The sequence below is a fragment of the Hemiscyllium ocellatum genome, chromosome 9 (genome assembly GCF_020745735.1).
Source record: "Hemiscyllium ocellatum isolate sHemOce1 chromosome 9, sHemOce1.pat.X.cur, whole genome shotgun sequence".
NCBI classification, from domain to species: domain Eukaryota; kingdom Metazoa; phylum Chordata; class Chondrichthyes; order Orectolobiformes; family Hemiscylliidae; genus Hemiscyllium; species Hemiscyllium ocellatum.
This window is the reverse complement of record NC_083409.1, coordinates 46,957,757-46,984,350: the sequence shown is the minus strand read 5'-3', so window position 1 is coordinate 46,984,350 and position 26,594 is coordinate 46,957,757. Positions and strand designations below refer to the sequence as shown.

The window sequence follows — 26,594 nt, the reverse complement described above, 5'->3', positions numbered from 1 at the left end:
GCTGCAGGCTGTCTCTGCTCCTCAGGCCATTAGATAGTCCTGCTTCATACAATGATGTATTGTTTCACTATGTCCCTTATCGGTTGTTTCTGCCTAGCTGAACCTGCAGTATAAGATAACATTCAGTTTTGTAGACATTAAGAAATGTAGGTCTGGACAATGTATGTGGACCTTACGATTGCCCCTAGGTTGCATAGATAATGGACAGTGGGCTTGTGATATACTATATAACTTGTAACATTCTGTATTTCATTGGAATTGCTTCAGACTTCTTCTCCAAACAAAGATGCAATTCCTCATGGCCATGAAATAAAAGCTAGTTAATTGTTCAAGGTCTCCTCTCCTGACTACTTTGTTTAAAACATTTTCCCAACGTCTCTTTTTTGGTCAGTGCATAGAATAAAGGAGTTGGAAGGTCAAGTTGCAGCTGTACGGGACATTGGTCTGACCACTTTTGGAATAATGCATTCAATTCTGGTCTCCCTGTTATTGGAAAGATGTTGTTAAACTTGAAAAGGTGAAGAAACAATGTGCAAGGATGTTGCGTGGTTAGAAGGTTTCAGCTATGAGGGAGACTGAATTGGCTGGGGTATTTTCCCCCCTACAGCATCAGAAGCTGAGAGGTGACCTTATTGAAGTTTATGAAATCAAGAAGGGCATGGATAGGGTGAATAGCTAAGGTACTTTTACCAAAACTAGAGGGCATGGGATTTTGGTGAGGAGAAAGGTGTAAAAAAAAAGGGACCTAAGGGTCAACATTTTCACACAGAGGGCGGTGTATGTAATGAACTGCCAGAGGAAAATGGAGGTTGGTATAATTTCAAATTTAAAAAGAATCTGGATAGGTTTATTAATACCAAGGGTATGGAGAGATTTGGGCCAAATGCTGATAAACAGGACTAGATTAATTGAGAATTTCTGGACAACACGGTTGAGTTGGACTGAAGGGTCTGATTCTGTGCTGTACATCTTTATGACCCCAAGCAAAGACAAAAGATTACTTCAGTATTGCAGGAAGAGGTCTTTTTCAGCTGTGCAATTTTATACTTTTAGATGAGTTTGGTCATACAAAGCAGTGTCTCTACTGACTAAGCAAAACTATCATTCTAAACAGTTCAATTAACAGATGTGAAGATGGCCAAATGAATAGAAATTTCAACAGGTATTTGATACAAGTGAAAAGTATTTATGAATACAGAAATAATTTAATATCTAGAAAATAGTGGCTCCAGTTAAAGCTGTAAGCAAATACAATCAATAAGCCACGTGAAAATTTAAATCAAAAGTTCAAGATTAGAGTCCATTTGAAGCATCACAGATACTGGTTATAAAACTTACAACTTATAATATAAAGTATATTACAAAGTCCACGCCACACATACCGCAAATGGATCAGCTTGCTCCCAAGAGATGGGAGCTCCCCATGAGGCAGGTCGCATTTTTTCAGGGAGAGATTCTGGTAAAGCCACCAATATAAAGCAGATATCCAGAAGAGCAATTGCTGTAGCAAGAACAACAACAAGGCTATCCCCATAAATTCGACCGAGATAGGCACCAATGGCTGGGCTGGTAACCAAGCTTGCAGCAAACGTGGCTGAAACCTAGCAATCATGAAGATTAAAATAATCATTGCAGTCCAAAAAGTTTAATACGTTGTGAGAGTATGCAAGTACAGAGAACTGTGCACTTTTAAAAAGTTATTTTCATCAGAGCATTGAACTATGACTCTAAACTGAAAGATCGCTTTGCCTTGCTTTAATCGATTCTTCAGAGGAAATAAAACACAAGGAAACAAAAATGTAAAATAATCTGGGCTGAAAATCATAAATCAGCAAATCCTAGAAATACTTCGGTCAGAATTGTTAACAACAGCTGCATCCAAAAAAGAATTGGGAGCAGGGCTTATGATGTGGAATTCCTGAGTGCAACATCCACACTGAAAAGGCTTCTGAAGTGCCTAATTAAAAGATGACACGCTAGGGTTCAAGTTTACAGTGAATTTCGCTGAATCTGGAGGCAGGCTGAAGACAAAGACGTCAAAGTGGGAATGGGATGGAAAATTGCCACATTAGCAGTGTCTGTGCATTTTAAAAAATAGAGAATGCAGAAAATATTCAACAAATAACACAGCATCTAAACAGAGAGAAAGTTTCTGTTTTACTAAAATAAAACAATTTTAAAACTGCAGATGCCAAAAAAAGTCACTGGACTTGAAACATTAACTTTTCACAGATGCTGCCAGACCAGCCGAGTTTCCCTAGCAATTTCTGTATCCTGCTATACCCATTTATACCTTCTATAGATGCATCGCCAATTTCATTATAATTACCCCATTTGTTATTTAATTTCTCCTTTATTCCAGACCTTCCCTTTCATTCTTCTCCTTCCACTGTCCTTTTTTCTATAAATGTAAACCTTGTTACATTTCTCAACTATTTCCAGTTACGCCAAAACATTATCAACTTGAACTATGTTTTGTCTGCATAGATGCTCTCTTACTTGTTGAGTATTTTCTACTTTTTTTAAGATTACTTACAGTGTGGAAACACGCCCTTTGGCCCAACGAGTCCACACCGACCCACCAAAGTGCAACCCACCCAGACCCATTCCCCTCCATCTAACACTATGGGTAATTTAGCATGGCCAATTCACCTAATCTGCACATTTTTGGACTGTGGGAGGAAACTGGAGCACCCGGAGGAAACCCATGCAGACACGGGGAGAATGTGCAAACTCCACACAGAGAGTCGCCTGAGGCGGGAATTGAACCTGGGTCTCTGGCGCTGTGAGGCAGCAGTGCTAACCACTGTGCCACCGTGCCGCCCTGTTTTTAAAATGTAGAGATCCTTAAACAGGATATTGGTCTAAATAAATTCAGATATGAAAGAAAAAAAAATACAGAATAAGATGCTCAGCACAGGTCAAACTGAATGCAAAGCCAGTGAACAATATGGTCCAGTCCAAATGGGTGAACAGGTGGGGAACAGAATGAATGGCAAAAGCATGAAGTTTCTAACAGGAGCTGAAGAGGACACATTCAGTGTTCCCAATGATGACAACATCCAAAGATGAATGTCAAACAAGGAGTGGATGTGTTCAAAGAGATAGTTGAGAGATAGCATGGATGATATCAGAATGCATATAGAAACCAACCCATTGCCTACAGATGGTACTGCAAAGCAGCAGCATGTAGACAAGGAAAAGGAAGGATCAAGGAATGAGCAATGGATGACAGTGTAGAAGTGGAAAGAGAAACTAGTACTGGAATCTCTTTGCCTGTGATCAGATAAACAGGGATGGAATTGAACACTTGAGTGTAAATGAGATGAGCAACAGAAATGGCTTTGCATAAGAACCCATAAACAATTGTTACATATAGTTGAAGAATTATGGTTGATAAAAGGTGGATGGAGAGCTGCAAGGTGAATGCATAATGGTTACAGTCAAAGGATGACATGCATGACTACGTTTCAAGCATTTGGTTCTGTGGGATGGGTCAGAAAACTGATTGGAGAGATTCAATGTTGTAGAAAAGGTGGCTTTTTATTTGGAAAGGCATAAATCGTCTCTAGGATTTTAGAAAATACAAAAAAAGGAGAAAAAGAAAAGTAGTAATTTAGACAGATGTATCAAAGTTATTGGAGCAATATATCACATGACCAATGGTAGGAAAGACAGAGCTTCATTAAGTATGGTTTTTGTAATACTACTCAAATGAAAACATTTAGTCACATCAATGAAAGTCATCACAGAGTTCAACAATTATAATATCACATAAATGATCTAAACTAAGCCTCCAGTTTTTTCCAGTATTCTGAAATGCCTTCTCCAGCTATCAAATGTGTCCTGAAATAAACTAGTTAAGACTACAAAAAAAAAAGCATGGTGGGGAATCTGTCTGTGGCTCGTGCTGGAGCACGCCTGCTTCTGAGCCAGATTGTTTCAAATTAGAATCCCATTCCAGGACTCGTTTGGCAGTGGATGCGAATATGTTTTGGTGCCTGTACCCAGCCTGGATATATAGTGAGGCTTAGTGGCAGGAATGGCACTCAGTTGTAAAACTCCTGCCAAATCCAAACGTAATGGTTTACATGAATGGTTAAGTAAAAGAACGACTATAAACAACATGGGAAAAATCTAAGAGAGAAGGAAAATATTAAACAGCTTTGCTTCACTTACCAATCCATAGGCCATACTTCTTTCATGCTCTTGGGTTATGTCAGCTACATAAGCAAATACCACAGAGAAGGTCACCGCAAATACCCCTGACACGGAGATAACTGCAAAATACCACCTGGGAGGGGGGAAAATATACAATCAGAAACAATTTTCGATAGGAGAAAAAAAAATGCACAGTTTGCATTTTTTGAAGACTTCAATCCTTCGCCATATTAGCTCACTTTCCGACAAATATTTGAAATGCCTTCTGGGACATCCTAAGCATTCAGTAAGTTACAATGAATGACATTTTCATAAACCTCAAAAGGAGAATTGGTTTAGCTCAGTTGGTTGGGCTGTTGGTTTGCAGATCAGTGTGATGCTAACAGCGCAGGTTCAATTTCCATCACCGGTTTGAGGTTACCATGAAGGACTATCCTTCTCAACCTCTTCCTTCGCCTGAGGTCTGATGGCCCTCAGGTTAAAACACTACCAGTTGCTTCTCTCTAATGAGAGAGCGGCCCCTATGGTCTGGTAAGACTACATCAGTACACAAACCTCAAAGCAATTACAAATGACCAGTCTTTGAAAAGTGGGAGTGTTGGACTGTCTTTCAAGCTAAATGCTCATTTTCTCAACCTCTGCATCAAGCTGAATACGAAAAAACAAGAAAAAGATGACTGGTGTATTTTTTTAAAAAAATATTTTGATTGAGATAACTGCTAATGAAGAAAAACAACAGAAAAGGGATGTTTACAATAAGATGAATGGGGTGCATTGTAAACATTTGCTGATCCTTCTTTATATACAAATCAAATTTCACCTTCCTCTGACTTGGAATCTCCAAGAGCATTTCTTTAACTTGGACATGAGAAGGATCTAATCATAAGCAACCGAGAACTTTTAACTTGATATCTGTACTGCAATCTTAATCATTGAATTCCTACAGTGCAGATAGAGACCGTTCCAGCCACTGAGCCTGCACCATCACTGTGAAGAGCATCCCATTCTATCCCCATAATCCTGCATGGGGTTTTACCCCATGGCTAAATCACCTAACCTGCACAACCCTGGACACTTTGGCGCAATTTAGTATGGCCAATCCACCTAACTTGCCCACCTTTGGACATTCGACTAGACAGCTATTAATTTTTTCAATATATGTAAACAAATATATACCTACCATGGACTAATCTTCATTAAAGGAATAGGAGCACAGGTGAAAAAGACAGTAAGCAACAGAAAAGACTTCCGCCCCCACACGTCTGAAAGTGCACCTATCAGTGGTGCACTCAGGAATGACAGTAATCCCTGGAGAAGAAAAAGAAAGTTCTCATTTAACTTTATCCTGCGTTATGCAAATTAAATGATAACTCAATAACCTACATCATTGCACGGATGCAGTCACATTCATCACAATGAAAGTCAAAGTTCCACATATATATCACATGGATTATCTAAACAAAGTCTCTAGTTTTTCCTCTAAATAGCTGGAAAAGTAATTTAAGAAAACTATCAACAATGTCATGAAAAACTAATTAGAACAACAAAAAGGAAAAACAACATCATGGGGAATGTTCCATTCAAAATGACTACTTGAGCTGTAATGTTCTATGTTCTATTAACAGTAGAAAAATGCTCATCAAAAGTAAAAACAAATTTATATTTACAATTGCGTAGTTTGGATAGTATAGCCAAAGGACCAGAATATTACATTATTCATGGCGTATTATCTTTGATTTTTGTGCTCAAGCCTAGAATGAAAATTTAACTTGGAACTTTGTGATTCAGAAGTGAATGTGCTTCCAACTGAGCCATAGATGACACACAGAAAAGTAGTTACTGTTCTCCAACATAAACTATTGTACATTAAATGTTTCTGAAACTTTTCTAAAAGATGTTAAAGGCACCTTGTAATTGCAGGTGTTTTTTTGTTAAGTTCGCCTGACACATACATCATTTTCTCGCTGGAGGAGCTCGGAAGCTGAATTACTTCAAAGACTTTAGACACAAGCAAAATATAAAGCTTCAGGCTTGCCAGCAAACACTAGTGGCAAAAACAATGACTGCAGATGCCGGAAACCAGATTCTGGATTAATGGTGCTGGAAAAGCACAGCAGTTCAGGCAGTATCCGAGGAGCAGTAAAATTGATGTTTCGGACAAAAGCCCTTCAACAGGAATACAGGAATGCTGTATTGCTGATGAAGGGCTTTTGTCCGAAACATCAATTTTACTGCTCCTCGGATACTGCCTGAACTGCTGTGCTTTTCCAGCACCACTAATCCAGAAACATCAGTGGCAGTAAACTTCTTGGGGTTAAACTAAGTTTAATTAACAGAGGTGATTCTTTTTCGTATTTATCTAATAATTATTTGGAATTATTGATAATTATCCATCAGCAGGAAGATAGCTTATGTAGTTCTGTGGAATGGGACAAACAACACCAAGTAACAATTAACTTGGATAACTGTGGTATTCTATGTATGCTAGCAATATGGTATACACTTGGAAGAATTGTGCACAGATCTATGTAGGTTCATTAACAACATAGCTAGATAATGTAGCTAAAGGTAACAAGGTATTGGATTCTTTCAACATAATTCTTCATCAACTCTCAAAAGAAGATAGATTAATTGTTACCTAATGTAACCATAAGATCAGAACTTGGTATATCTATGATTGCCATAAAAAGCAGTATTTAGTAATAATGTAGAATGAACAATGCTACTTTGAAATCTAAGCATGAAGACAGTTCTTGACTTCACCTCCTCCATGACTAATCTGCCAAGAACCAAAAATTAGTGTGGCATCAAAGTAAATGATAAAAGTGATGAGTGAGTGGCCTTGGAGCTACAATGATTGCAAGTTTGAAAAATTGCAGCTACTTAAGATAAAACAGTGAACCTCTGTCTATTTACTTCAGAGCAGTGCAGCCCTAAAAATGACTTAATAGAGATCTACTAAACAATAGAACAGCTGAATCTGGTCTCTATCAATAAATTATTGAAGTTTAATAAATGGAGAGAATGAGGGACAAGACATTAACTGTGCAAAATAGGAATGGACTGTATTTTTGATTGAAGTGGTAGAAGTGTCTAGTCATGATGCAACAACTATTGTAATGTATGATAGGTGTAATGGACCAGCTAATTTCTTCATGTCAGTCAGTTGTGTATGTTATCATGTGGGTTCCATCTGCTTCTTAAAACATTTCATGGAACATTTTGATACCTGCCGAAAAACTTACAGAAATTCTAGACTTACCTTTACTCCCTGAATTAAGCCATTCATCAAAAATGTATGCTTGGGAAATGTCTCATGCAAGACCTAGGAAATAAAATAAATTTCTGTTGCAATTAAATCCAAAATTTGTAACGTGTTTATTATTACCCACAAGTTATATACCTTCAATTACATTTGAAGAACCACAATCCATCCATGCTTCAGCTACCTTGTGAACAAATATACTTCAGAATGGTCAGGGGCTTGAGTTACGATGTTGAATGAGTAAGCCCAGGCAATGCAGTGGCTTAGGTGCACTATAACCGGCTTCGATATGAGGCAACGTACATAAAAACATCTACAAATCTTTGAGCCTAACTTCACTAATACATGATTCTTTACACAATTGCAATCTAACAACTTATTCTGTTAAACAGCCTACAGAGATGAATCTGGTGTCATTAATCATTAATGCAACTAATACAAATCAGTTGCAAGCCAAACTACAGACCTGTTGTAAGATTCAGTAAGATGGTTCACCATTAGCATCCTAAAAAGCAATTAGAAATGGGCAAGACCAGTATTACTTGCTAGTAATGCCTATAATCCATGAAGGATTACAAAACAAAATGAACAGGAGGAAAATATGTTTTGCGGCTCATGCAAAAGAACGTTTTAACAAGAACTGAGTGACAAAGTGAGCTTATAGTCTGGCTTTACAGCTCTCAGACTCTGATTTAAACACAACTCGGACAGGATGAAATTCTCCAATATCTGCAGCAATCATACACAAGTTGAAATAGGGTAGCTTCAATTAACCCCGAAAGTGGCATTTGTTGTTAATGTTAATTAGATGAGTCCACAGATTGTTGTGGGGAAACTAAATCTTTAATGTGGAAGCAGCCCAACTACATGGACAAATGAGGTTGATGAGAATCTTCATTCTGCCCTGTTGTCAAACTGCAATCGCTTGCACTACCTGAACAATGAAATGCATCTGGTCGATCTGTTTAACTATGAAGCTTTCATGATCACACCGAATCATAGTGTGCAATAGCTTAAAGATTAATTGTACTTGTTCATTTCACATTCCTAGCTGACTAAAAATATTGTGATCTAGGATGTTTAATTTTTAGCTTCCACTCTATGAAAACAAGGCAAGATGATGGATAGAACTTACCACCAGTGTTGGTGCAGTCAGAAGACCCCAAGCAAAGAATTCCAGAAAAATTACAATCACAGCATGGTATACACTTGGTGCCCCTATTCCTTGAGGCTGGAAAAGAAAATGTAATTAAACCACTGGAGACTAACTTGAGGCTAACTTGCCCACTTAATGTCTGAACCAGCAACCATTCATGTACAGCAAACATTGTGTTAACCAGCACCTTGTGAACTGAATGCTTGATAAACCAGCAAAAGGTTTATACTTAAATATCAGACATTTATTGTATTATCGTGATCTTCGCAAAGTTCAAGCAGTCTGTTGAGGGCGCGAGTGAGAAGACTGTCTGCTAATAAGTTCTATTTAAGGCAAAAATTCCATTATTAAAGTAATTCATGCTGTAAATGAAGTGTAACAGTGATATTTATATTCTCTGAATTGTGTTTCTATTACTTAGTGTGTGTTTTCACCTCAATTATATGGACCTCTTGATCAAGCAGTATATTCAATTAATTGGTACACTTCTGGTCCCATAAATGCTTGTTCATAAAAGGTTTGCTGTAATGGCAAGTTGCAGCCTGAAAATATTAACGACACACATTTTCAGTGGGTCCTCTGCGACTTCACACCATTGGGAAAGAGTCCTCAGACAGTGGTACTGCCATTTCCATGTTCATAAATTATATTATTAAACAGGATTGATCAGAACTGACAAAATATTCCATAACTTTGCAATGATGTGAAACATTAACAATCATTAATTGCAATCTACCCTACGCTGCGGGTGGTTGGATATTCTGGTTTGTTTTAACTCGGATTTTCAATACCTATGACTGATTGAGAGAAATAGGTTGGCCTGATCACACAGTTCATTGCTGAATGAGTTGCATGTGGATGACAAAACTTAATTTGTTACCACCCTTTGAAGACTTCCCTAAAGCAGCTGCTTAGTTAGAAGTTGCTTCTTAAGTCCTTTTGAATTTAATGCATACTACTATTTGGCAATCTCACTGAGAAATTTGGCAATGATGTTCTGCAAAAATATCTGTTGTCTTTTGCTGCATGCTGTGATGAACCCTGTCAAGGATGGCCGATAAATCGGTAAACTCACAGACAGGTTTCAGAGACCGCTGATTGAAATCAACGAATCGATTTTCTGTAGAAAACAGGCTTTGAAAATGGGTCTAAAACATTTAAGAATTTTGCATTTAAAAGATTCTCCCTTTTACTGATCTATGTTACCTCTAGGAATATTAATTTTGTTAATATTTTTCACTGCAGGATGTTTGAAAAGTATTTTGATAATTCAAATGTGATAAAATAAAAATAGTCAAGTTTAACAAATTAACTATACGTTATAAAATGCAGAAGTTTTAATTTGATCTTGCCATGGATATTTACCTTCCAATTAGGCACAGATGCCTTCCTTCTCGTATGATTTCATCTCAAGTGTAAATATAAATGTGTTATTATTACTCACAAATGGTGTAAAGTTTTTCTCAAAAAAATAAATATGCTAAATGTGCTAAATAAACAGCAAATTGTTTTTGATACATGAAGACTTTCTTGTTGACCAGATACTGGAAGCCAAGCCACTGACTGTGACATTCTCAAAGCACTCTACTGATGAGTCAGCCTAGACGAAACACTCAAGCTTTTGAACCTACCCAACATCTGACAAAGAAGACAGAGTGCTACCAATGAGTCAGAGTTCAGTGCAATCTGAGCAATTGCTATTTTATGAAACAGTAACTCAAATATCTAACTATTCAGACTTGGAAATAATCATTCTAAATCATAGCTTCTGTTCCCTCCCAACTTTGCAGAGGTAAAATAAGACAGTAGTTGCCTTGACAAATTCATTGCAATGTTTTACAAGACAGCAAAGAACTTACATTAAGACTCTTTGAGTAATTAAAGAACAACCAACCTGGGTGAGATTTCTTCTCTAATCAGCAAATCACCACTTAATCATATTGCCAGCAAAGTGAAGGTTAGGCAAAATGGTGTTAAGATTAAGCAAATTATTCTAATATATTCAGAGAACAATTCATGTTAACTCATCCAATTTAAAAATATCAATCTTACAGGCTTCAATTCACCTCAAAGCATAGTTGGCCTATGCCACACACTACCTGATGAAACTATGCAATGCACAGAGTGAGAGTGGGAACACGGAGTACCAATCTTAAAATGCAACTTGGCAGCTGAATTTTCAGTTATTCTTTCATGTTCTAGATGGCTTGTTGGGACATTATATTAGCAACAAAGTCACCATCATAGGTAACTAAATGGAACCATACAGTACCTTTAAAAGATGTCCTCACACAAGTACAAAACAAATGAAGGTAATGAAATGGATGTAAATATATAACAGACTAAAAATATAACAAGAAACAAACAAATGATAAGTTATTTTGATGCAGTCCTTTCAAATGTTTTCATCAATATGGAAATTACATCATACTGATCCCAAACATCAAGCAAAAGTACCTTTTTTATTTTTATGACTACACTCCTACACTAGTAATATTCTAAATGTCACCAAACTCCACTCATTCAGGCAAAGTAACCACAGAAACCTTGTTTTAAACAGAAGCTAAGGTGTCCCTGAGATCCTACCTTTTTTACTGTCAGCCTAATGCATATGCTTAGTTTCCAAAGTTAGAAATATTCCAAATGTTCACATGCAAACATGTGCAATGATCTGATGTGATCCCTGGGTACTGGTGTTTTTGTCCTCAGACAAGATAATCTGAAATCCACTATCAGATGTTTGAACTTATACTTGGGAGAAAACATCAGAAAATATTTTTTGGTAAAACAGCGCTTTTTCTTTTGTTTTACCTCCAAGGAATGCCACATCCAGTTCTGGTCACCATACTACCAGAAGAACATGGATGATTTGGAGAGGGTGCAGACTAGGATTATCAGGATGTTGCCTAATCTGGAGGGATTTAATTATGGAGGAGAGGTTGGATAAACTTCAATTGTTTTCATTGGAAAGACTGAGGGGTAAGCTGATAAAATTGTGAGAAGCATAGAAAGCGTGGATAGTCAGAGGCTTTTTCTGATGGTGGAAAGGTCAACTACATGATGACACAGGTTCAAGGTGAGAAGGTGAAGGTTTAGGGGAAAGCTGCAGGGAAAATGTCTCATACAGAGAATGGTGGGTGCCTAGAATGTGCTGTCAGTAGAAGCAGGCAAATTAGCAACATTTAAAGCATATCTTGATAAGACACACAAAACCCTATATGAGCAACGGGTAGCAGGTCTAAGTAAGGAATAGGAATCAGCAAAGCCTGTTCCTGCGCTGTATTGTATATTGTATCTTTCAAAGCAGAGGGTGCCCCAAAGTACTATACAGACAAAACAGCTCTTCTGAAGTGAAGCCACTGGTATAATATTTGAAATACCAGTGAGATTTCTTCTCTAATCAGCAAATCACCACTTAATCATATTGCCAGCAAAGTGCTAACTTATGCACAAGAATCTCCCACAATAAAGGCATTTGGACAAGTATATGAATAGGAAAGGTTTGGAGCATATTGGCTGAGTGCTGGCAGGTAGGACTAGATCGGGTTGGGATATCTGGTTGGCATGGACAGGTTAGACCGAAGGGTCTGTAGCCATGCTGTACAGCTCTGTGACTCTGTAACAATATGTTAATGACCAGATAATTAGATTCCCTACTTAGATTTCCTACAGTGTGAAAATAGGCCCTTCAGCCCAACAAGTCCACACCGAACTGCAACCCACCCAGACACATTCCCCTACATTTACCCCAGCCCCTAACACTACGGGCAATTTAGCATGGTCAATTCACCTAACCTGCACATTTTTGGACAGTGGGAGGAAACGTGAGCACCCGGAGGAAACCCACGCAGACACGGGGAGAACGTGCAAACTCCACACAGTCAGTCGCCTGAGGCAGGAATTGAACCCAGGTCTCTGGCGCTGTGAGGCAGCAGTGCTAACCACATAATCTAGCTATAATGTTGCTCAGGTTACTACAATAACACCCTGTTCTTCTCTGATGGAATGTCAGGTTTTATAACCACAAGGGGGGCTATTGGTGCCTCAGTTTTATAATTCACCCAAAAGACTATATTGGAGCTTCAGTGTTCAAGTCTAGGGCTGATATTTGGGCACCTTACAAAAAAGTACAGCAACAAAAAAAAAATCAGATCAAGACTGTATTACTGACAGTAAAATGCTATTAATTTTGATGTTGAAAGCTACGAATAGTACTGGGTCAACAGTTCAATTTAATTTCCACAGATAGATTTTGGAGAGAAATTGCCATATCAGCAAATTTAATGCTGGTACATAACTGGATATCTTTGCATTCAAAAGTTGAAAGGGCAATTAATTCAAACAATTCCTGTGAAATCTATAGCCTGTTTGACTTGGACGTTTCACAGATATTACACTGAAAAGCTGGAAGAAAAACAAATTAACACTGCAGCATACTAAGGGCAGTAACAAGGTGTTAAATGCTCCATTGTCAGAAGTTATTTTGAATGATATATGTTATAAAAATGTCACAAGATCTTTAAATCAGAGCTTGAATTATACACTTAATGGTAAGGTCGTAGGGAGTGTTGCTGAGAGAAAAAAAAAGACCTTGGAATGCAGGTTCATCATTCCTTGAAAGTTGTGTCACAGCTACATAGGATAGTGAAGGCGGTGTTTGGTATACGTTCCTTTATTGGTCAGAGCATTGAGTATAGGAGTTGGGAGGTCATGTTGCGGCTGTGCAGGACATTGGTTAGGCCACTTTTGGATACTGCTTGCAATTCTGGTCTTGTTTCTATTGAAAGGATGTTGTGAAACTTGAAAGGATTCAGAAAAGATTTAAATGGATGTTGCAAGGGTTGGAGCACTTAAGCTGTAGGGAGAGGCTGAATAGACTGGGGCTGTTTTCCCTGGAGCATCAGAGGCTGAGGGTGACCTTATAGAGGTTGATAAAACCATGAGGGGCATGGATAGGATAAACAGATATCCTATGGTGGGAAAGTCCAGAACTAGAGGGTATTGGTTTAGGGTGAGAGGGGAATGACATAAAATGAACTCAAGGGGCAACTTTTTCACGGAAAGAGTGCTGCGTGTATGGAATCAGCTGCCAGAGAAAGTGGTGGAGGCTGGTACAATTACAATATTTAAAAGATGGGTATATGAATAGGAAGGGTTGAGAAGGATATGGGCCAAGTGCTGGCAAATGGGGTTAGATTGGGTTAGGATACCTGGTTGGCATGGACAAATTGGATTAAAGGGTCTGTTTCTGTGCTGTACACCTCAACATGACTCTCTGAAGATGGCTGGATCACAGTTTAAAGTTTTGTTAACAGGAGACCATCAGGTAAAAAGCTGAACTATTCTCAACACGACTCTGTACTTCATATTGATTAAATGGAGCTTTAACTATAACGTCTGGCTCAGAAGTACTACCATAAAACGAAAATTAGATTCAATATCACAAGAAGGACTTTTAAACGATCTCATCTTCACTAATTTACTGTTCCATCTTTCTTTCATGGCACTGCTCACAGCAAATCCTTAATGTAAAATTAGTGGTTTTTATTCCACCTCTCTAACTTTTGTGAATTTGACTGATTTGATTTCTATTTCTCTATTCCCATGGGCGGCACGGTGGCACAGTGGTTAGCACTGCTGCCTCACAGCGCCTGTAGACCCGGGTTCAATTCCCGACTCAGGCGACTGACTGTGTGGAGTTTGCACGTTCTCCCCGTGTCTGCGTGGGTTTCCTCCGGGTGCTCCGGTTTCCTCCCACAGTCCAAAGATGTGCGGGTCAGGTGAATTGGCCAAGCTAAATTGCCCGTAGTGTTAGGTAGGGGGTAAACGTAGGGGTATGGGTGGGTTGCGCTTCGGCGGGTCGGTGTGGACTTGTTGGGCCGAACGGCCTGTTTCCACACTGTAAGTCTAATCTAATCTAATCTAATCTAATCTAATTTATATCTCTACCTCTTATCACCTTCACAAAGTTGGTTTCCTCCATCTCTTATCTTCTGTTTCATCTCCCCATCAACATTCATCTGACTGACAAGTGCCTGCCAACCTCTCATTCAGAGCGAATCCTGGAACATGGTTAAAGAACTATGAATTACACAGGAAGGATCCTTATGTGATGGTCTTTGAAAATTAATGTGTGTACTCCTGCTGGTGTAAAAGATATTATTCTATTGTTAAATTTTCCTGTGTCCAAACATGCCCGCTGTGCAAAGTCACTCCTTTTGCTAAGGAAATGTGCAAGCTTGATTGGTCCCTTGACATAATCTAAAAGTAAAATAAATCTTTCTGTCATGTTGTTTATAAAGTACATCTATTATTTGGGAGCATAGCAAGGGGGAATACTGCCTCACTCTTTTTGATGCATTGAAAGATTACTGGAAGCAAAGTTTTCTCTCAGGAACATTCTCATTTGATAACCACAATCATGGACTCAATTCTTATTCACTAGATCCAACCTTTCACAGCTCTAGGTAGAAGAACTAGTGAATATCCCGACGAAATGAGTGGATGGATGGGCTCGTTAATTAACAGGTGTGATCGTTAATGGACAGGCCGAATTTAAAGCTGTAGACAACTCGGGGCCCACAGGCGGCTTTGGGGCCTGGGGCCTGACTCTTGTCCCCCCCGGCCCATGCCGCCTGAGGTGAGGGCTCTGCTGGACCGGGATTTACTGGAAGATGAGCCTTCCCTTTGCGGCGCCACTCACCGTGCCTCCGTCTTTAATGATGATCTTCTTAGCCAGCAGAATACTGCGGTGGAGCCGCTTCTTCTTCTTGCTGGGCATCATGACTCCATCCCGAACCCGCACAGCGCCGCCATGGTGACAGCATTACCCCGCAACCGCGCTGACGTCATCACATCGCACGATCCACCCATTGGTCCCCGCGAGATCATGTGATCGTACAGGCCCGCCCCAAGTGTCCATGGGGTCATTAGGGTTACTCGCATTCATTGACCTGCAGAACTCCTGATTTTGATGCCCTCTTTTATACAGCATCACTTCTGACGTAATCAAATCTATTCTATTGACTCATATTAGGTACCTTTTTATGTTTTATTGTGCTAAAGGTTTGCTTTAAATCTGAGATGTGGGAAACACTGGCTGAGTCAGCACCCCTTCTTGCTCTGCAGAGCAGTTGGGAAAAAAGCGAGGTCTGCAGATGCTGGAGATCAGAGCTGAAAATGTGTTGCTGGTTAAAGCACAGCAGGTCAGGCAGCATCCAAGGAACAGGAAATTCGACGTTTCGGGCCATTGGGAAGCCAGTTTCAGGGCTTTGGCCCAGCACCAGTGCAGGAATGTAGATATAATTCCAAGTCAGGATAGCAAATCACTTTGTCATTTAGTACTGAGATGAAGAGGAATTTCTTCATTGAGAGGTTGGAGAATCTGGGCAATTCTCTGCCCCAGACGGTTGTGGAAACTCAGGTATTGAGTATATTCAAGACTGAGATCAGTAAATTTCATCATATTGAAAATATCCAAGAATTATGAACACAGTGCAGGAAAATGGTGCTGAACTTGTGAAATGGTGTAATTGGCGTGATGGACTGAGTGACCTACTACTGCAAACAAATCAGAAGTTTCTGGAAAGACTCAATGTCAGGCAGCATCTGTGGAAAGAAAGCAGAGTTAATGTTTCAAGTCCAGTGATACCTCTTCAGACCTTTCTTCTATTCATGCTGTTATTTCTTATGTTTTTACACTCATTGTGTGTGTGTGTGTGTTGGTGGGGGGGGGGGGGGTGGTGGTGGAGTGTGGGGTACAGTGTTTCAAAGACAAAAATGATTACACCAAAGATTAACACTGAATCCTTTTCCCCTAACTGTCATGGATGCTCCAACCAAGGAAGTGTGATACAAAGTATAATATTCAATGATGTTTGTAGAGGCTTTTTTTTTGAGTTTTTTGAGGATGTGACTAGTAGGGTAGATAAACCAATATATGTGATTTAGCTTTATTTCCAAAAAGTTGTTTTTAAAATACCACGCATCAGATAATAACATATACAAGTTAAGAGCTCAGAGTTGCTTTTGATAGAATGGATAAAAGACAAATTAGGCATTTTCAAGTTGGCAGGCAGACTTGTGCAGTTCTACAAGGATCAGTACTGGTACCTCAGTTTCTTATAATTTATATTAAATTTAGACAACAGTAAGCTATGAGGAGGACACAGAGCTTGCAAAGACATATAGGTACAGGTTAAGTGAATGGGGAAACAATATGGCAGATTAAATATATTGTGGGAAAGTGTGAAGTTATTCTCATTGGTTGAAAGCAGATGTGTAAGATATTTTTCAGATGTGTGAAATTTGTAAGAGTTGATATTGAAGACATTAAGGAATGTGGTATATTCTTAGAGCAAACAATTAGAAAATGGCTTGTTGACATTTATTACAAATTAATTTCAGTACAAGAACAAATAAGTCTTGCAACAATTGTATAGGACTTTGGCAATACCTTACCAAGAATACTGTGTGCAATTTTCATATACAGGAAGGAGACAGGACATCAAACATTTGCTAGATTGGTCCCCAGGATTAGAGACTTTATTTTTGAGGAGAGACTGAGCAAATTAGGTCTTTTTTCTCTAGAATTGAGAGGAATATGATGTAATCTCCTTTAAACATGTGAGATTCTGAAGTGGCTTGATAGTGAGTTATCTCTTCTGCCCAGGGATTCTAAAACATGGCCGTAGTTTTAATTACGCGGAGTCAATCATTTGTATTCTGATGGAGAGAAATGTCTTTACTCAAAAGGTTGTCAATCTGTGAAATTATATAGTCCACAGAGTTGTGGATGCTTCATCATTGACTATATTTAAGGCTGAGATAGACAGATCTTTATGTCTTTCAAGGAATCAACCAGTGTGAACCTGGATTTGGCACCCAAAGTAAGTCATAATCATATTGAATGGTGGAGTAAGCTCAACAGGTCATATTGCCATCTTGTGATCCTAATTCTTACATTCCTATAACATGTGGTTAGGAGAGTGGTAATGATGGGATTGCCAGGAAGCAAAGAAGAGGAACAACTAAGAGCAAATGGAAATATACAGTGGTAATTGGAAAAGAACAGTGACCAACAGGAGGGATTGGAGACGTGATCAATTCCAGAAAACTATAATATATGGTCTACACATTATACAGCATTTAATCTAAAACATGGCCATAGTTTTAATTACAAAAAGCCAGTCATTTTATACTCTAATGGGGAGAAATTTCTTGACACAGAGTTGTCAATCCATGGAATTATGTAATCCATAGAGTTGTGGATGCTTCAAGAATGGAACCATGGAACTAAAGCACACTCAACTGCAAAATACACTAGCTTTTGTCTTGCAATTCAACCAACAAATATACAAAGTAAGTTAAATTACAAATTGATGGCACATACGCAGTGATTATTTTTATGTACTCATCAAAAGTGCAATTAACAACATGTATATTGACAGTTAACCACATGTAGCTACCAATGTTCCCTTTAAATTTCATTGTATCATCTTGTCCATGGATAACCCACATTTTAAAAAAAAATCAGTGAGCTTTTATAAAGTTGCGAACAGCCAACTTATTTTCAATATGAGAAACATTTCAGACTGCTGCACTGCTCCATACTCATTTTCTAGAATTTACAATGTAGCATGACATTTAACAGCTATTACAGCAGTGCTTAACTTTGTAAAATTCTAGCAAGAAAAAACAAAGGGAAGAATTCGAACAAACACCGATGTCATAATGCCCATTGATTATAGCATCAACAATTTTATGGTGCTAAATCCATCCCATAATCAGTGTGTTGTTTCTAAAAATAAGAAGTATTTGTTCTTAGAAAGAATATTAAACTAGCCCTCAGATGAGGGCAGGCAACATCATGAGTGGCTGTCCCTTGGCCACTAATCAAAAGGCTTCAGACAATTGATTGACACAGTTAAAGCTAACTGTCCCTAAAAATATGATACAGCAATCTCTGGTTCAGAGAGGGGTAATCAGAACAGGATGTGCTGGAGGAAGCCCGCAGGAGCTGGGCCAAGTCCATGCTGGAATAACCATGCTGAGGCCAAGTTAGAGAAGCCACATGTGTGCTGTAAAAGCTGAAGAGGGGCCAAGGGAATTCAGGAGACAGATTTCACATTGAAATAACTGCACCTGGGCTAGGCCAAATTCATGCTGGAGGTTCATTCAGAGTCCAAGAACACATTATTCCCAGGGCAGAGAGAAGATCTCAACAAGTAGACTCTGCAGACAGCAGTGCTCATTGAGAATCTATCAAACCTTAAGTGGAACATTGGTGGTGAGTGATCAATATACTGATCAATACAGCTGTTTTAGTTAAATCCAAAAGTTGATGTGGTTTAATCAATGGGAAGTTAGAAGTGCAGAATCACAGAAACACAAGAAAATATTATACCTATACAATACAAAGAAAAAATTCTTCAAATGTATTAATTTTAGCAATTATTACAAAATTATCTCTACATAGTATTTGCATGGAATGGTGAATTGTCTATTATCAAATCAAAGATTTTGGGTTAATTATTGGAATAATTATATCCATTATCAACTTTGAAGTCACAATAAGCACTTTTTAAATCATTCATTAAACTTTTTATTGACTTACAAGAAATTGCACCTAATATTCACTCTAACTGGTAATTATATATAGTATAATACAAATTACTGCACTGAAAGTGGCCATTTGGTCATTACACTAATATCTACAATGATTCTTGAACAGCAGCCTTCTTCTTTAATCCAATTTTCCCATTCTACTGGCCAGGAATCTGATAAGTAATCTCAATAGTTAAAGATTTAATCTCGTACCATTTGCTATCACACTGCCACCTTGCCCATTCCACTGGATAAACATCTTTTATGTTTTCTTTAAGAAGCACTTATGAGTTGATCTTCTTACACTACAGTGTCCTGGTACCTAGCATTATATTTGTAGTCACTGCAGTGCATATTCTCTCATTAGTTTTTCTGCATAACTATGCAGCGTCCTGCATCTGCAGTAAGACGGTAAGCAGATGCAATTTATAATGGGCACAAATTAGGCCTAAATCTGAGGCAGATGAAAGAAACTGCAGTCACATTAATAGTTCATTGTGTGTAGCTTTGTGTTCAAATTGTTGTTCCATGAACATTGAAGAAACAAGGAAATGAACATGAAGTAATTGAAAATGATTACATTTGGTACCCATTGTTCTGTCAGAACTTGCAATCAATCTGGTGATTTTTTGCTTCTATTTCAGTTACTAGAAAATAGCTAGCTCCTTTTTATCATTTCTGGTTATATGTCCAGTTTTATTTAATTGTAGATATCTTCAGCCCATTTTCAACATTTTTGTTGAGCGTGTGCAATAAACCTTTACAGGTTGTTTGTTTAGATTAGATTCCGTACAGTGTGGAAACAGGCCCTTCAGCCCAACAAGTCCACACCGACCCTTCAAAGAGTAACCCACCCAGATCCATTTCCCTCTGACTAATGCACCTACACTATGGGCAATTTACCTGATGTGCACATCTTTGGACTGTGGGAGGAAACCCACACAGACATGGGGAGAATGTGCAAGCTGCACACAGACGGTTGCTCGAGGCTGCAATTGAACCTGGGACTGAGGCAATAGTGCTAACCACAGAGCCACCGTGCCACCCTTAAATACTATTTAAGAATTCTTGAACCTCCCTCTAACTAAATTCAGTGACTGACACTTATGACTTAAGTCTCTCTGTTAAAGTCATAGGCAAATATTCTGCAAAAACAGATTATTAAATTTACAAATATCAAGACATTAAAGCTCCCTGTAACAGTTCATGATAACTAAGTAGAACATTCAATGCTTCCATGAAAATGATATTGATCATATAACTACATGATCATTGATATTTTTAGCATCATATCTACAATGTAACACAAGATTTGATTTTGTTGCTTAACAACATAGATATAAAAATTGATATTTACTTAATCTAGCAGCAGATTTTCTTCCAGATATTTTCTGTTGTTGTCATTGATTTATTTTGCACCATAACTCAAATGTATTCCAATTTAAGATTTAGCCAATATATATCGCCCCAAAGACTGGGATGAATTCAGAATCCAGAAAAGGAGTACTAAACAGTTAGTAAAGAGGCAGAGAAAGTAAACTCAGAAGCAAGGAATATAAAACCTGACAATAAGAGCTTCTTTAAATATCCAAAAAAAGAAGAGAGGTCAAAGTGAATATCGGCTCCTTAGAAAATGAATCTGGAGAGACAGTTATGGGGAATAAGGAAATGGCAGACGAGTAAAACATATATTTTGCATCAGACTTTATGATGTAAAATACTTCAAACATCCCCTTATTAATAAAGACTATAGAGGAAGAATTAAGTACCATCACCATTCCGAGAGAAGTAGTTTTAGACAAACTAATGGATCTAAAGGCAGATAGGTTCCCTGACCCTGCTGACTTGCATCCGAGGATCCTAAAAGAGAAAGTGATACAGATAGTTAATGCATCGGTTATAATTTTCCAAAAGTTGCTGGATTCTGGAGAACTACCAGAGATTTGGAAAACTGCTAATGTGACACCCCTATTCAAAAAGGCATAGCTACATGCACAGTCAAGCTATAGACTGAATATCCTAATATATATTGTTAGAAATGTATTATTAAGGAAGTAATAGTAGAACATTTGGAAAATCATAATCTAATCAAACAGAGTCAACATGGCTTCATGAAAGGAAATTCATATCTGACTGACTTATAAGAGTTTTTCATGAAAGTCTCAACCAGAGTGGACTTATAGGAACCAGTACATATGTTGTATTTTGACTTCCAGAAGGCATTGAATAAGGTACTTCACAAAAGGTTGAATCTTAAGAGCCCACAGTGATGGAGGTAGAATATTGGAAAAGATAGAGAATTGACTAATGGCAAGAAACAGCAAATGGGAATAAAGGATCCTCTTTCAGGTTGGTGATCCGTGACCAGTGAGATTCCACAGGGATTAGTGCTGGGTTCAGTACTACCTATTCCAGAAGTGCGTCACAATGTGTCTGAACTTGCTGATTAGAAGTATCTATAACTGCATTTCCAAAAGCAGAAAACCTTTTCGTTTTCACATCAATGCTGAATGTGGATTACATGCTGGAAACCTTGAATAGGAAACTAAAATATAGGTTTTAGTTTTGCAATTTGAAGTTGTCGAGGAAAAGTAATACAAAAGCCAAGTCAGACAATTAATAAGTAAAAGGCAATGTACCTGTTTAATCTTCCCCCCCCCATTTTGTTTTTGAGAGAACAGAGATCGAGTGAAATAAGTTGATTTTTTTATTGACAGTTATGTTCACTCCTTTTAAAATAACACAACTTAATGATTTTTATCAGACCTCATATCATGAGTATTCCAAAATACTACTTAGAAAGTTGGAAGAAACAGGCAAGTTGCTACTTTCTCAGTTATACTCTCAATTAGATTTCTGACAACATTCCTGAATTGCAAAATACTCACAACACCCACAGGAATAAAAAGTACAAGTCCAACCAAGAGAATATCTAAGACAAATCCAATGGCCTCACTGTCAATGCAGTGGAAAGTTTCTCAAGCTGACTTCAGTTTTTCAAAACTTAGCTGCAAAACTTGAAAACAATTTAATCCATGATGGTCACAGAAATCAGCGAGGTGAGAGCCATTGAATGGATATGATGAATGCTATAGTGAGAGTTGTAGTGCACGATCCTTGTTGAGACGAGTATGAGCAGTACAGATCAAAGGGATTGATGGCCCTCTTAGTGTGAGCTTGCACAGAGAAGCTCATGGCATATACCCTTGCAGGACACAGAAGAACACTAAACCACTTTCTGCGCTGCTCGGGAATCCTTTTAGGGCCACAACCTGAGCACAGACTGGAAGATACTTCAAACATCCCATTATTAATAAAGAGGAAGAATTAAGTACCTTCACCATTATTAGAGAAGTAGTTTTAGACAAAAACTCTGGCCCCCTGTGGTAGTCAACTGGTAAATGAACTGCCCTCTTCTTCACTACTCCTGCCAACGGCAAGTCCAAAATCTGTTCATGACTACCTTGCTTTCTGGAGCATGTCCTCAGTGGTAACTGGAGAACACCAGAGTGTGAGGGCCAGTAGCTGGGCTTGCTGGGTCTGAAGTAATGTGCCCCTTGGCTTTAAACTTGCTACCAGTGCTGAGACTTCCACCTCTCCTACTGCACAGTTGCACAAACAAGCAGCAAAGAGCCCAAGCATATAACCAATGGGGTGAAGAAAGGAAGAATGTCAGAGAGAAGTTGCAGAGATTGTGGTAGAGCGGGTGTCATGAATCCTGCTCAACAAAACACTAACTAAAAAATGGAGAAGTAACATCTTACTTGCACCCAAAGATAGCCAAGGCCTGGGTTTAACTGCTGTTCTTAAAAGCAGTTATTTGATGCTGAACATTAAATCAGTGGTTTTTCAACCAGAGTGCTGCAAAATTTTCAGGAAGCACCTCCACTTTACATGAGTCCAGAGACTGATGCTGGACATGGAATTGGAGAGTTCAAGAAAGGGGAGGGAGGTGTCTAAGATGGACCAAGTGAATTTGAGGGAAGAGTGGAAAGTTGTGGGCAAAGTCGGTAAATTGAGTCTCAGTCAGGGTTGCATGCAAAACAAAAACTCAATGTGATATTAGGAATTGATGCTGCAAAGAGATAAAGAAATTTCCACTCTGATAATAGTTAAACAGTGAATTGACAATGTCGGCTGATAGAGAAGGTGCTGCAAGAGAAGGTAGCTACCAGTGGGAGGTTTGCTTTGTAGATTTGTGTGTCCATTTATGTAAGTGGAAACTGCTAACTTGTTGGCCAATGTTCAGTATGTTGGTGGGAACTCCATTCAAGTTTTTGTTTCTGCTAAGGAGCTACCAAATCATGTGACTGGTGAAGAAATATTTTGGGTAACAGACATCTTAAGGGTAAACAAACTTACCTAAGCCACGTATTGGAGCATTTGCAATGATGGAGCAGCCTCTGTGACGGGGAATGTCAATAGAATTTGTCAGTCAGCTGGAAGAGCAAAATCCTGCAATTCAGCTCACCTATTGTATCTTTCAACCTAAAGCTATTGTAGCCAAAACAATGCCAGAGTTAGCGGAATATTAGAACAAGTCATCAGAATCATGAATTATGTAAAATCACAGCCACTAGAGTTACATCTGTTCACTATTTTGTATGCCAGAATGGGGCCAAACATCAGTTTACTGTTACACATTGAAATGCAATGGTTATCACAGTAAAAGGTGCTCTCCCATGTCCATGAGAACTGCCTTATTAAGACTTACTATCTGATGGTTACTAGTGGGGTAAGTTGGCAAATTTCACAGGCAGTTTCAGCCATCTGAATGAGTGGAATAGTAAAATTCAGGGGAAAACCTAGATGTTCGCAGATAAACATCAAGGTTTCAGGTCAAAAGTGGGTCTTTGTCAAGAGACTGTGGCAGGGGATTTACTTCGATGATGTCTGAGCATACTATTGCCATACTCATGCATCACATTTGGAACATCATATTTCTGTGAATTAGCATTTTCAACAGTGATGTACACAAAAAACCAATAGGAAAGAGTGCATGTCAAAAGAACAAAGAAAATTACAGCACAGAAACAGGTCTTTCGGCCCTCCAACCCTACACCGATCCAGATCTTCTATTTAAGCCTGTCACCTATTTCCTAAGGATCTGTATCCCTTTGCTCCCCGCCCATTCGTGTATCTGTCTAGATACATCTTAAGTGATGGTATCATTCCCACCCCTACCACCTCCATTGGCAATGCATTCCAGCACCAACCACCCTTTGCATGAAGAACTTTCCACACTTATCTCCCCTGAACTTTTCCCCTCTCACTTTGAACTCGTGACCCCTAGTAATTGGCTCCTCCACTCTGGGGCAAAAAATTTCTTGCTATCCACTGTGATTTTGTCGGCCTCAATCAAGTCCTCCAGGAGAAAGTGAGGACTGCAGATGCTGGAGATCCGAGCTGAAAATGTGTTGCTGGAAAAGCGCAGCAAGTCAGGCAGCATCCAAGCAGCAGGAGAATCGACATTTTGGGCATGAGCCCTCCTTCAGGAATGAGGAAAGTGTGCCAAGCAGGCTAAGATAAAAGGGAGGAGGGACTTGGGGGAGGGGCCTTGGAAATGCGATAGTTGAGGAATCCAGAATGTGGGGTTAAGTACATGAAAGGTTTTGGTACTTAAGGTCTTTAATTTCCGATATGGCTAGGAAGAACTGTTTGTTTAGTGTATGAATTCTTCTGTGGATGAAGAACAGTAGAGGTCCTTTGCAAGTCTGTGAGAGTGTTGTCCTGAGCTGGGGTAGGGCTATTTGCAGGGAATGTAGGTAGCGGCGCATGGCTGCAAGCGTGGAGCGGAGGATCCAGAGGGAGGTCTGTTGTTGGAGGCTTTGGATTTGTCGTAGGTACTGGTTGTCCTGGTTGGGTCCAAATTTTGTTGGTCTGAACGTAGTCCGGAATCCGTGCGGGGTCAGTCGGTTCCGTAGGCAGGTAGGAACCTCCTTCCATCTATTGTGTTTCCAATGCCCCTCCCCCCAAGTCCCTCCTCCCTACCTTTTATCTTAGCCTGCTTGGCACACTTTTCTAATTCCTGAAAAAGGGCTCATGCCCGAAACGTCGATTCTCCTGCACCTTGAATGCTGCCTGACCTGCTGAGCTTTTCCAGCAACACATTTTCAGCTCAATCAGGTCCTCCATCAACCTCCATCTTTCCAATGAAAATAATCCTAATCTACTCAACCTCTCCTCATAGCTAGCACCTTCCATACCAGAAAACATCCTGGTGAACTTCCTCTGCTCCCTCTCCAATGCATCCATGTCCTTTTGGTAATGTGGCGACCAGAACCAAACACAGTATTCCAAACATAGCCGAAACAAGTGCCGGTCAAGCAAAATTTGCAAGTGGCCCTTCCATCACTACCTCTCCGGTTCACACCTGCATCCAGGTTTCTCACTAATCAGATTCCCACACTCTGATCACTTAATCTGAACTACAATATAAATATCCTTTCTCCCAGCATTCTACACGCCACTCCCATTCAAACTATAACATAAATGCTGTCCTCTCCACACTTCACATCAGTCTCAAAACATTAGCTTGCTCTCTCTCAGTGGATGCTGCCCAGCCCACTGTGATCTCCAACATTTGTTGTTTTCAGTGTAGATTCCAGCATCTGCAATAACTTGTTCCCACTCACCCGATTAGTTGTAATTTACTCTCAGTTGTATTCTGCTCTGATCTGTTAATAAATAGTTAGATATTCTGGAGCTGAGCAGATTTCAGAAGTCGTTCTATGGTCTTACTCTAAAAACATTGCAGTCACGCTGGTGGATTTGAAGCATTAATGCTTTTGACCCTTCTTTAGTTTGTTGCATATATGTGTTACAAACCTCTCTCATGTGATATAATGATAGTAAATGCAAGAAAACTGAAGTGTTCCTGGATTCTGAAAACACTGGCCTAGATTATATGTGCTAATTTATGATTGGGTTGGGAGGAGATTCATCCATGTTAGAATTATGCACATGACTAAAGGCAAATCTGATTTCTCTTGGATGCAATTTTTTAAACATTTAAATTCCCCAAAAATTCATCATAAAATGAAATGGGATTTTGTTAAAAATAGGAGAAAGTGAAGACTGCAGATGCTGGAGAGTCAGAGTCAAAACATGTGGCACTAGAAAAGCACAGCAGGTCAGGCAGCATCCAAAGAGCAGGAGAATTAACATTTTAGGCGTATGCCCTTCATCAGGAATGTTAAACATAACTGAAAAACCAAAGACAAATTTATACGTTTACATAATGTTTGAATATATAGCTGAATTATTAGAGACCCAGAAGTACATTGGTTAGTTCATATGATCAGGTCAAATTTTCAAAATTTTAAACTCTTGTTTGGCTGCAAGGCTGACCTGAAAAAATTAACATCTAAAACATTGTTCAAGTGCAGGTAGGAAGAGTGTGAATAG

At 39.0% G+C, this 26,594-nt stretch overlaps 1 protein-coding gene across 1 annotated transcript in view; it reads right to left on the bottom strand.

Moving 5' to 3' along the window:
* The window catches only part of mfsd14a1 (major facilitator superfamily domain containing 14A 1), a 30,523-nt gene extending 15,100 nt beyond the window's left edge, over positions 1–15,423 (bottom strand). The window contains exons 1-6 of the mRNA XM_060829720.1: positions 15,286–15,423; positions 8,562–8,657; positions 7,424–7,486; positions 5,342–5,469; positions 4,180–4,294; positions 1,383–1,601 (exon numbers count right to left, since the gene is read on the bottom strand). Of these exons, the coding sequence (XP_060685703.1) occupies positions 1,383–1,601; positions 4,180–4,294; positions 5,342–5,469; positions 7,424–7,486; positions 8,562–8,657; positions 15,286–15,366 (702 nt within the window). The 5' untranslated portion in view covers positions 15,367–15,423. The remainder of the gene's footprint in view (positions 1–1,382; positions 1,602–4,179; positions 4,295–5,341; positions 5,470–7,423; positions 7,487–8,561; positions 8,658–15,285) is intronic.
* Positions 15,424–26,594: the final 11,171 nt, after the last annotated feature.